The sequence below is a fragment of the Triplophysa dalaica genome, chromosome 17 (genome assembly GCF_015846415.1).
Source record: "Triplophysa dalaica isolate WHDGS20190420 chromosome 17, ASM1584641v1, whole genome shotgun sequence".
NCBI lineage: Eukaryota > Metazoa > Chordata > Actinopteri > Cypriniformes > Nemacheilidae > Triplophysa > Triplophysa dalaica.
The window spans coordinates 21,867,340-21,880,238 of NC_079558.1; the positions used below are offsets into that span (position 1 = coordinate 21,867,340).

A 12,899-nucleotide genomic window follows, 5' to 3' on the forward strand; every position below is an offset into this window, starting at 1 on the left:
GTTGAGCACATTCAGACTATAAAAGAAACACGAACAGCCCATAAACAACATCATCTACTGCTGAACAACATCTGCATCATCATCTGACTCCAGGTAACATCATCTAAACTTTATAAATTGTAAATGTGATTCATCTCTTCTGTGTACTTGTAATTTCCCAAATGTAATTGTCAAATGCATGTTTGTGTGTTTTATTTCAGCTCCTCGTCTGACAGAACGTCTCTCCGTCTGAACTCTTTATTTATTTACATGTGACGGCTGTAAACACCATCGTGCACGATCTGATTCAAGGTAACATCATGACATTCATGACATTGTGACGATTATGACAAACATCATAAGTGTTGATTATTCGCCTTGATATTGTAACTGCGATTATTACAGTCAATGATGAATTGATTTTACTTTGAAGATTTGAAATGTTTTATAACTTTCTGTGATCGCTCTCCTGTAGCTCAGTGGTAAGAGCATTGCGTTAACAATGCAAGGTTTTGGGTTCGATACCAGGGGATTGCATATACCTATGCATAAATGTATAGGATAAAGCAATGTAAGTCGCTTTGGATAAAATCGTCTGCCAAAATGCGTAAATGTAAATGATGCATGTCATAGTCTGTCTATAAACATCCTAAACTAAAATATACTATGTAAATAACAAATAATTATGTAACTTATTTGGTCAATTAAAATGGAGTAGTTAAAGGACACGTCAATGTGTTCATTCTCTGATTCGCCTCTGTATCGGTGCCTAAACACACTGCCGACATGAGCGCATATGGACAGCTGTCATTGAGACTTTTGACGATTATGTAATTGTTTCACATGTTTTTGCCAATTAATTGTACAGCCCCATTGAGGATTGCACAGGGTGTCTTGTCATTGTTAGTCATAAATTAGTCTAAAACTGTTTATTTTGTCTCTGATTCAGATGAATGAAATCCTGTAACCCATAAATAACAACAACAACATCTGCACCCATCATCTGACTCCAGGTAACATCATCATCATCACATCCTCACATCCGTCTGTCTGTCTGTCTGTCTGTCTACCCATTGAGAATCTTTGATCCCCTCACAATCTGATTCTGTAGGCCATGTTCTGATTCCAGTTAAATGTTCGTTTTAAAGGGGTCATATGGCTTGAAGATGTGTTTTTCTGTGTCTTTGGTGTGTTATAAGTTGCACATGTATGTTTTAGACATGTTAAATTGCTTAAATGAAAGTGTGGGAACAAAAGAGTCATTCAATGTAAAAGCGAATGCTCACCCAGACCTGCCTGAAATACATTTACATCATTTAGATTTAGTCATTTAGCAGATGCTTTCATCCAAAGCGACTTACAGGTGGGGTAAACAATGGAAGCAATTGGGACAGCATAAGAACAACAAAAGTGCAATGAAAAAAAAGACTGGTCTCATATAACCTAACACAGTATACAGAGCTAAGTTAGAGTTTTTTATTTATTTTTTATAAAGAGAAGAGAAGAATAGAAACACCTGTGTAACCACCCCCCCCACAAATCTACATCAGTTGGTGGTCTGAGATCAAGTAAGGTGGTGTACCTGTCAGTAGTGTTGAAGAGGAACCTGATGTTCCAAATATGGTCAGAGGCGTTATATTTCCCTCACACGCTTGCAATATTCCACCAATTACTACGCACTGGTTAACTGGCCAATCAGAGGACACCTCACTTTTCAGAGCCGTGAGCTTTGTTCAAAATCTGCTAGTTTCAGGGAGGCGGAGCAAAGAGGAGATAAAACATGCACGATGTGTGGAAAATACAGTGTTTATAAACCTTCAATCATGTTTACACATTACATTACAACTAAAACAGACCATATTCCTTAAGCCGTGTCATATGACCCCTTTTAAAAAATGTCTGCTGTTCCAAAATATTCACTTTATATTTTAACAATTTGGAATTTCTATACTTTTTGTTGTTCATTGTTTCAGTCTCTGTATAACGGTGATGTCATCTTAATGATTTCCTTCGTTATTTTCCTTTTTAAAAGTATCCTTTACTTTTTGGATGAACAAGTTTTAAACAAATGGAGAAGTCTTAAATTAATCAATTTCCAATCCAAGCTAAATATTTAGATTTAAAAAAAAAATCATATTAAAAGTGAAGAGAAACGAGTGAATTTTTTACCATGAATCAAATCACAGTATGTTCATAGTTACTGTTGCTTTAAAAAAGTAATAACCTGCATACTGATCACATCCGACTGTTTTACATTCACAGTCATAACCAACTGTGTTTGTGTGAATCTTGTGTCTTTTTGGCATAATCTTGGGTATATTTGACAGATTAAGAGCAAAAAATATATATATATAGAAGATTACCGCGTGTCCTTCTGCACACATACAGGTTTCTGGTTCTGATGGAAATGATTCATACCCTTGGTAAATATGACCAAACAAGGCTGTAAAAATAAATCTGCATTCGGAAACTCACACCCACGTGAATGTGCATTTGTGTTTCTCTACAGAGCAAAGCTGTCAAGAGACATCATGACACAACACAACAACAGCATCAATGGTTCTGATTCGGAGGTCAAACTGAATTAGTGTATGTACGGATCCTTTCTTTCATCGAGGTACCCATCATGCTCTTAACTCTGTATGCGTTGTGTTTGCTGGTCAGGTCTCGACACGCCGCTTCCATTTTTGTGATTCATTTGATTCTTTCAGATCTAGCACAGACTATGTGTCAGATGATCTACGCAACAAGCAGTATAAGGACACCATTGTTGGGCCTTGCCTATTATTATTTTTTGATTGTGAGCGTGTATTTCATGGCGTGTATCGCTTTCGAACGATATCTTCTGGTTTGTCATCCTCACTGGTACAAAACTCATCACTCGATGAAATCCTCCTGTTTGATTTCTCTCATCATCTGGTTCGTGCCTGTCATCTTCGCAGACACAGAACCACCGCATCTGCATTTCAAATCTTTCCCCTTATCGATAGTGTGTTTGATTCCCTATCTGATAACCGCTCTGTGTTTTGTTGGCACATGGAGGGGTCTCTCTCGCACCAGATCACTGACGCCTCACAAACGCAGAATGATTTTGGGCACTTTGTTCCTCGTGCTGCTGAGTTACACATTTCTCCTCCTCCCGTACATTGTTTTATTCATGTTTCATCATTTCACTGATTATACCTTTCCGCTTCACTCCATCATATAAAAAAGCGGAAGATTTTGTGTTCTGTCTGGCGTTTCTCAATCCTCTGGCTGACTGTTTACTGTATTTGTTTATGAGGAGTGATGTGTCTGATTTAATGCCGTCTCTTCACTGCTGTTGTAGATCAGACACACAACACATTTCAGCACGATACACAACCAGAACAACACAACCATCATCGTAATCGACACTATAGACTAACGGCTGTGTCGAGTGTTTTCACACCGGCTCATTTTGTTCATCTGGATATTTCCAAAGATATTAATATTAACAAGATCCGCCACTGGCGTTACAATAAATGACGAGCAATGCAGCGCTCAATATGGCCGCTGAAAGTCCCGCCTTCCAGTAAAACAAGCCAATCGTCAATCAGCAAAGACTGAGGATTCTCTGGGGCGGGGCTCTCGTGATGCGCTTGCCAGACTGTGTGCAAAATGTGATTTTAAGCTTTGCAAACCAAAGTTATAATACAGGTCATGTAATGTTTAATTATTGATCGGAAATATGCTGTTTAATTGTGAATTGTGCGATTTTAGAAAGTAGATAGGACTGTGGATTTACTGTGATGTAATTGGCTGCCCAGAGGCGTTGCAAACATGGCCGCCGAGTGGCACGACATCCGTAAACGGACTTTGAATTTTTCCTTGTTTTTTGTGTGTTTATCTGTACGAGGAACTATATTTGTTATATTATTATACAAATGTTTGCATGATTCAAACACTGGTGTTTACAGTTGAACTCAATATTACTAACCGATCAGAACAATGAACTGTTAAGAGACTCATGTATATTCATTCAGAATTTTAAAGTCACACGTGACTGTGTCATGATATTGATTGTAAGACATTGTGTAGTATTGTGTAACACATTTACTCTTCATATGCTCACAGATCTAGTTCTATCTGACAAGAATTATATTGAATGTAGGCCTATACAGAGATGTTTATACTTGTCAATAAACAAAAGTTTACAGCCATCCACCAAATCGAGTCTCATCTTGGTAAGTGCTTCATACTCCCAACATTATTCTAAAGAGGAGCACTCACATATGGAACTTTATATCATGGTCTGTTTGAATACTGGATTCTGATTGGCTGGAAGGTGTGCATTAAATGCCTTTATTACATGGCTCATTTGATTGCTTGATTCTGATTGGCCAGTCGCGACATTCCAAGGGTTGTTATTTTCAAATAATAACTGCTCAAAACTAATAACACCCTGTAACCCGGATGCTGCAAATCATTTTGAGAGGGACAGTGTAATATTACACAAAAAAAATATTTTAAATATGTCTTTTAATAATATAAATGACATTACATTCACAAATGATTAAACCAATTTGCTTTTTTGTGGTGTTTGAACGTCATTTCGTACTTTAAAACGAGGTAATAAAATATTTTGGTGTCAGTTATTTTCTCATGTGGCAAGTAGCCCTGTAATAAGCGTGATAATGTACAAGCTGCCGGCTGTTATCGACAGAAAAGGCCCTTCAGTGTGATACAAGACCCTCTGATTCACGTCCTGATCACTCTGTCAGGGATTATTTCTGCGATAACAACCGGCTGCCAGTACATTATCCCTTACATAACACACGGGTCACTACAGTCAGTTTAATTACAATTAAAATGAACTAACAAATAACCATCATTTTCACCTGTTTGATCTATAATGACACTGTAAACATCAATAAAAGCGTTAATTTAGCAAATGACCATGGTATAAACGGGATAATCCACGGCTGGCCAAGCATTAAAGGATTTCATTAGACGGTTTGTTGGAATGCTTGATTCTGATAGGCCAGTCGCAACATTTGAAGGTTCGTTATTCCCACACAACAACCTCTCAAAAATAATTTTAACATGTTTTTTGACAAATTGAATATAAATACATATTTTGATAACATGTATGACATTATATTCACAAATGATTAAATCAAATTGCCTGCTCGTGACATCTGAACGTTGTTACTTACCTTTAATGTTTAATGTTTATGTCAATGTATTGAACCATGCCACCAAGGTTGTCAAAGACATTTTTCTGCTCTGTGACAAACAGAATGAACAATAAAGTTAATCTTAAACCCTAAAGTAAACGGCTTTTTCTTGCGGAAGGTCTGCATTTGGTAAAAATTAGCTAATAAAATATTTCAAATTCACAATTCATGTCCAGTTTTCAGGTCCAGGCCTGAAATTTCTTTTACAGTGAAAGTATATGGAGAGTTTATTTGCATTTAATAAAATAAATAATAAATACCTACAGAAATGATTCTTATTAACTGACCAAAGTACACAAATGTGACAAGGACAAATTGAAGCGAAGATTTTAAAGTCAGACTTATAATTGTGATGTGATTTCCATTATTTACACAGTATTTCGTTTAATTACATCAAAAGTAACTAATTAAATTACAGACAAAATAAGAGTAATCCCTTAATTTACTTAATTCAATTACAGTAACTAATTACTATGTGACTAGTTACACCCAACACTGGTCGTGATAACTTGCCAAATAACGCAATACGATAACGTCAAGTTTGTCAAATCTATTTCAATGATATTACAATGTATTTCAAAACTTAAAAGTGTATAACACCATACTGGTTTCACATTCATCCAGCATCTTCTGATCGTCAACAGACATGTTCACACCTTGACAAGATGTCAGATTTAACAATGATCTTAATGTTACTGAAATAATAAATCATTACAATTCCACCATACCCTCTGCTTCACTTGTTATTGATGTAAGTCTGACGTCGGTGGACAAAATCTTTATTTTTAATTTTGTTAGCGAGTGTGTGAGTGTAAATGTTAGTGTGTGTCCGTGTGACATCTGTGGATGTAAAATACAGTTTTGCGGTGAAAAGAGCGAGCACAGGATGGACGAACGCTGCAGATCATAGACTCTAACAGGTGTGTGTGCGCGTGTGCGGTCTACAGAAAAGCACAATTACATAACGGGATATTTCCCCGCTCAATAATGAATATGCCGCCTGTTGCTTAGCAACAAGCAGCTGATTCACACACGCCACCGGAAAGTGGCATGGCACTTAGAATGAGAAACACGCATGTACAAAACAACACAACGTGAGAGAAGAAACACAGAATACTTGATCAACGTTACGTCATTACCAGATCAGTTGAATGTAAATACAAATGTTCAGTTTAGTGTTCACCGTCATTCCTTCATCCATAAAATCCACATGTGTGTCACAGATCACATTAAATACTGATGAACGTGAACTGCGCATTGTATTGATGACAATGTGTGACGGATGACTGCCTTTAAAAATCCTATCTAAAGATAAATCTAAACACACCGATGAATCCTTCACAATGACACAGGAACATGTGCGATTCCGTGTTGCTCTCAGAGATCAACAGGTCAAATCTGATGTGTGTGAATACGTCCTGTAATCTCTCACAGCTCTGTTTGACAGGACCGGGATGAAAGCAACAGCTGTGATCTGTGTGACACAATGGCAGTGAAAAATCCAAACCTATTCTTGACCACTGGCTCCGTGTCAAACACGAGGAGGAACGCAAGTGAACACCTCCATCTGTGCCTATAGCAAACATTGAAGCAGACATCCATAACACTTTGAGAAATTAAGCTAAAAATGACCACAAGTTGTTTCAATAATCAATAAGACACCAGCTCACATAGATCAACACTGAGGGGTGTCAAACGATTAATCGCATCCAAAATAAACGTTTGGTTTACATAATATATGTCTGTGTAGTGTGCATATTAATTTGTATTATTAACACAAAAACATAACTTAGGAATATTTTGAGGTGTTTATTCATATTTACCAATCAATTCATTATAAATAAACGTTTATAAAAAAGGAAAAATTGTATTTTCTAAATATATGCATGTATATGTATTTGTTTATTAATTCAACATTAATATGCACAATACACAGACATATATTATGTTAACACAAACTTTTATTCTGGATGCGATTAATCGTTTGACATTCTTAGATTTAACATCAAATCAATCGTCATTTGACCCCTAATGTATACGTCATTTCAAAGCGTCTTGTCCGTCAATTTATTTTAAAGAATTCAGGCGAGGAAAGAAACAAGTTTTGTTGCATGTATAAAACAATCGATTAATGAAGGAGTTCATCTGTCAGGTGGCAGAACAGATCAGACAGGTTGTGTCACATCTCATCCTCTGATCAAAATAAGTGTCTTCAGCCCCACCTTGCAGTTTCAATAAACCAAAAACATCTCACAGGTTATCACACGAAATGAGTTCCAAACATTTTTTGTGCGAATACAGTCATGAATGATCCGCCATGTGTCATTTCTGCACTTCATTTGCATTCCCGTCAAATTTATGATTAGATAAAAGATGAATATCAGAGACTTGGACTTTGTCCTGCGAGCAAACGTCCACAGCACTCAAAAACTCTTGAATGTTTAGTGCACGAGACCCATCTCACCATGTTCGTGTACAACTTTCAAACACAATTTCGTTCCATTACACCACACAAAGACAACAACACCGGCCAAAAGGATCGTCTGCGGTTAGAAAGTAGACCGAGACACATTCACACAAACTCTTATCAACGCCGCTTCTTGAGTTCCTGCGTGCTTCTTTGGAGATTAAAGTTCATCATGTTGCATTACAGATAAACAAAGTAATCCACAACCCTTCTGTTTCTTATTGTACAGACGTCTCTCTGTGGACACAGACAGATGCTATGCTCAACTTTTACTCAACAAGAGCGATATCTGCAATATTTTATCCAAAGTTCATCTTCACGAGTGTCAAGAGTTCACTTTAAACCCTTATCATATACCGGCACTCTAAAGTCACACCTACACAATCTATACACTATATATTATCACTGTTTCACATACTTACCAAAACAAACTCACTTATATACAAAAACAACTTTCTAACATTTGGGCTTTAAAGTATTCACAGAGATTCGTTGTGAAGCCCCCTTTGTGAAGAGTGCCTGGCTTTGCCGCCCCCCAAATAAAAACTTTTGGACTTTAAATAAAACCTAAAGCAAATGATGTTGTGTACAATGCTTGAACATCACTACCTTCTGATGTTCGAATACATAAAATGTCAGTTTTTGATCTGTGGATCCATCTTGAGTTTGTGAACCAGTGGTTTAGATGAGCGCTCTCTCCTGAGGTGATTTTAAACAGTTTTTATTAAACAAGTCTTGGTCAACTTTAGTATTTACCATAATAAATAACAAGAACAACAAAGTTCATGCTACAAAACACCATATTTTACATGAATACAAATGTACAAGTGACTATAATTTATGCTTCGGTTTACCACGGTATTTTAACGTCAGACACTTGTTGACTGGTTTCCTTCACTAGCCGCTCCATCACACACATTAAACACTGTTTTCATGTAATGTTGTATCTCACAAAACAACCAAAACGCGTCCTTAGATAAGAAAGTCGCGGACATGAACCCTTTACAGTTTTCTCCAGAACATGAATATCGTGAAAAGGACGGTATACTGCGGTTTACCTTCCGTTTACCCCTGCAGTGACAGCACACCCTCCACAGGTACTTGAGAGTTCTCCACAGCAGAATGATGAAAAGACCCCCGAAGAAAGTCACCATGGAGGAGGCGAGGAATGCCCACCACATGCGCTGCCCGTTCGTGTCGCAGGGCACGTCGGACGTGTACGGGATGATCACGTCCATCTTCCGCACCGAGGACGGACCCGCTTTTGAATCGTGGATGAAGTTGGTCATTATCGTGGAGAGGCGCTTCTCATCACCATCACGCGCTTGATCCTCTTCAGTGGGCAGCATCGGGCGCGTTTCTGGAGATCGCGGCAGCGCCCTGCGCCCGACCATCAGCCATGTTTAAAGGGGGGTAACCGCGCTCGTGCGTGCCCGTGCGTGCGCACTCTCCTCCCGCTGTCTGCCGCGCTCTCGGCCGCTGCGTCTCTGCGCGCAACCGGTGGATGCGTCCTCGACACGCACTGAACTAGTGGAATCGGGTCATCGCGTCTTTAAATGAAGCTGTACTTTGTAATAAACGTCCACGTGATCGTGTTCATCTATCGGTCGTGAATCGATGGCCAAAGCGTCCGCGTTTACCTTCGTCGCTCTGGACAGACTGTTGCCTGCGTTTCTCTCTCTCTCTCTGTCTCTCTCTCTCTGTCTCTCTCTCTCTCTCTCTTCTCTCTCTCTCTCTCTCTCTCTGTCTCTCTCTCTGTCTCTCTCTCTCTCTCTCTCTCATTCAGCAACGTGTTGCGTTCATCTCCGGTTTGCAGCTCATCCGGTGCGCGTTTCACGCGTTCACGCATATTCACAGGTACGGGAGGGCGGAGTGCGTCTCTATCCGTTTGAACGATTTAGCATCCAGCTCGTGTGGCCTTCTATAGTATTTACTGCAGTATACTTTGGTATATTATAATAGTTTCATCATAGAACCACTAAAGTATCTTGGAATTTTACTTCAGTTTAAAATGAACAGTTTCTGTCTCTCCATTGACTCAGTCAAAGAATGTGAAGCAGAACTCGGAAACCTGTTGATTTAAGCATTAAAAATGAATCGTTTACACAAGGAAACAAACGTGATTCCATACAAATGATTGTGTTAACATAAACAAAGGATTCACAAAGTGATGTAAAAATGAACCAAAACGCTGAGCGTGTCTCAGTTTCACACTATTAGAAACCACAAACCTCTCAAAAACATCATTTATTTTAGTATCACTGGGGATCAACACGAATTTCTCTTTTCTCTTCTCCTTGATAACAAACAGACTTCCATCTGCTGCTGAATAACAACGTCACTCAAGAATTATGTCACTTTATATTTGAGTTTTATATAATCCATCACACTGATGAAGGATCTCACGCCATCTGCTGACCAAACTGAAGAACTGCGGGAGAAACCCGACAGAAACATCCAATAAATAAATGCACAATTAATGTCTAAAATATGTTAATAATGTGTTTACTTGTGACTCCACCCTGTTAATCCTGTTCTGTTTGTCAGTCCTGTGCTTTGTGTTAATCATTTAAAAAGACAATGAAGGTTTGTTGAGATTGTTTGTTTATGATGATTGAACACACCAGGGCCGTTCACAAAATATTTCCACATTACAATAAAAATAGTTTTCGTTTCAAACAGCATAAAATCACACTTAAATTATTCATCTTAATAAATAAAGTAATCATAATAGAGACATTCAAAACATTTTCAGCACTGAAATAGTTTTATTTAGACTTTATTAGTGTAACAAATACAAAATCATATTTTATTAAAATGTTTTTAAATGTGATAGTACCAGGCTGTTGTAAAACTATAAACAAAATTCATAAATAAATCAAACTTTCAGCTCCAATGAGTCTTCAACTTCACATCATTGTGGCAGTTATAAGGCTCTAAATGTTAGATTTTTAGATAAAGGCTAACACTCAGTTGTGTGTTTGATCCCAGGGAAACACACATACTAATAAAAAGTTCATCTTGAACGCATAGCTTTGAATAAAAGCATCTGCCAAATGCAGTAAAGTAAATGTATGTATGTACCGAACACTCGCGTGAGTTTGACTGGAGAGATTAAACAGATTACTGAGATTAATCGGAGTCATTCTGTCTATCTGAAGTGCAAAATACAGGCAGGGCTGAGAGAAACATTTGGCACATTTGTTTTGAAAAACAGAGACCATGGTGATGCAGTAACGCCTTAAGCTAAACTGCAAAAGACATTTAAATGAAGAGTTTAAAATGAAACAAAGTTGATAGTAAAATGATCATTGCAGCAGATTATTACATTTTTTCATTTAAATAACAAAGTACATTTATAGACAATGAAATCAAGAATCTGCTACATTAAAGCTTAAAGGTACAGTTGACCTAAACGTGGAAATCCTTCATCGTTTTTTCAACTCTCAGGTGGTAGTAAATCTGTCCGTACAAAAGAAGATAGTTTGAGAAATGTCTCATGTTTTAATGTTCATACAATGTAAGTCAATGGGGTTCAGTGTTGTTTTTGTTATAAACTCTCCTCAAAATATCTTCTTTTGTGTTCTGCACAAATAAACCACAAAACAACATCAGAGTAAAAAATGACAGAACTTTCATTTTCGAGCGATCACAAAACAAAGATAAGTGTCAGTATTTCTAACGGTAGAGTCTGTACGCAGCGTGCATCATTCTCCGGCGATCTGATCAGAAACAGTCAAGTAAACTGGTTGATTAAAGTTCAGCTCTGTAAACATGAGAAACTAAAGAAAAGTCTTAAAAACGGAGTAAACACAGTGAACAGAAGATATTGCTTCAATCGCAATGCAGTCTCATTCAATGGTCCATCAATCCTGTGAATGAGAGCCTGAGAGTGTGTGTGTGGTGTGAGGAGTGTTTCGTTTATTTAGGGGCTGGGTGATTTAGCTTATTCTCCATATATCTTGGTAATGTATATTATTGATTCAAAACACAACTTTTATTTAATTTTGTCACTATAACCATCTTTAATTAATGTAATCCCTTTAATTCAAAATGTTTAATGTAGTAAAATGTATCTCAAAATAATTCTTCAAATCAAAATTAAGGGACAGTTCCATCAGAAATAAATTCTGTCTTTCTTTAACTCACCCTCAGGTTGTTCCAAACCTGTATGCATTTCTTTGTTCTGCTGAACACACTAGGAAGATATTTGTAAGAATGTCCGTAACAAAACTCATCTCATCCCCCACGACTCCCATTGTATTATTTTCCCTACTATGGCAGTAAGTGGGGATGAGATCTTTTGGTACAGTTTGGAACACAATGGGTGATTGGTGAACTGTCCCTTTAAGCACGAATGACTGTTTACACCTTTACTTCTGAGGATCTCATTTGGGCGAATATATGATGAGTCAGCACATCACCAGCCCAACATCAGTCAGATTTACAGCAGTGTATACAGTTTAACCGCTCCAGATTTCATGATGGATGACGTGTTTCTGTTACACACTTCTGGAGTCGTAGTCTAGGTTTTATTCTGCGGTTTATTCACGTGGTCCCATCAGGAACCCAAAGAACTTTGTTCTGTTCCTGGTCCACAACAGTCCTGATGTGAGCGCACATTGAGGACAAACTCCCGCCCTGAACCACACCTGCAACACAAACCAACAGCAATGAATCCTGTAGTGTAGCTCTGCATGAGTGCGTGTTGTGTGCTGTGTGTGTCAGACCTGTGAAGTATTTGCTGTAGTCTTGTTCAATCCTCTGTGCAGACTCAAAATGCTCTCTGGAATGTTTCTGTGTCACTTTCTCCCGCAGGTACACCGGATCTTTCTGCTCCCTGAGCACAGAAAACAAACTCAAATCAGGTGCGTCACTAAACCTATTGATCATTGTCAGGTATAAACATACTGCAGTGATGACTCGTTTGAATTCCTCCTCATGCCCTGCACCCCAGACCTCACGGTGTAATGACATCATCACTGAAACATGTGACACTGCCAGCCTCTTCCTCATCTTCAACAGAACTACGTGAAGCACAAACACGAACTCACTTGATTCTGTTTGGGCGTTCTTGTATCGTATAAAAAGGACGATGGGGTAAATGCTGACGACGTGCAGTCGCTCGATGGCGTGAGGTGCGATGTCCACAACAGTGACAGTTCTGAAGAGAATAATACAGACTGATGTCATCTCATTGTGTCCCCAAATGAAAAAAACTAAAATGTTTTGGTCATCACTCATAATAAGAATCC

General features: G+C 38.1%; 2 protein-coding genes across 2 annotated transcripts in view; both read right to left on the reverse strand.

Moving 5' to 3' along the window:
• Nucleotides 1-9,313, reverse strand: part of LOC130438692 (calcium-activated potassium channel subunit alpha-1-like) — a 45,420-nt gene extending 36,107 nt beyond the window's left edge. Inside the window, exon 1 of the mRNA XM_056770773.1 lies at nt 8,703-9,313. Coding sequence (XP_056626751.1) covers nt 8,703-9,038 — 336 coding nt within the window. The 5' untranslated portion in view covers nt 9,039-9,313. The remainder of the gene's footprint in view (nt 1-8,702) is intronic.
• Nucleotides 9,314-12,111: 2,798 nt separating this feature from the next.
• LOC130439494 (disks large homolog 5) lies at nt 12,112-12,597 on the reverse strand. The gene is made up of 3 exons (XM_056772125.1): nt 12,556-12,597; nt 12,375-12,484; nt 12,112-12,296 (listed from the first exon to the last, which is right to left on the reverse strand). The coding sequence occupies exons 1-3, from the start codon at nt 12,585-12,587 to the stop codon at nt 12,193-12,195; spliced, it is 246 nt and encodes an 81-aa protein (XP_056628103.1). The 5' UTR covers nt 12,588-12,597; the 3' UTR covers nt 12,112-12,192.
• Between the last annotated feature and the right edge of the window lie 302 nt (nt 12,598-12,899).

Coding starts and splice junctions, on each gene's coding strand:
- LOC130439494 (XM_056772125.1), bottom strand. CDS start 12,587: ATGAGGAGGAATTCAAACGAGTCATCACTGCA. Junction 12,485..12,555: donor TCAAACGAGTCATCACTGCA/GTATGTTTATAC, acceptor TTCTGTGCTCAG/GGAGCAGAAAGATCCGGTGT. Junction 12,297..12,374: donor CTACAGCAAATACTTCACAG/GTCTGACACACA, acceptor TTTGTGTTGCAG/GTGTGGTTCAGGGCGGGAGT.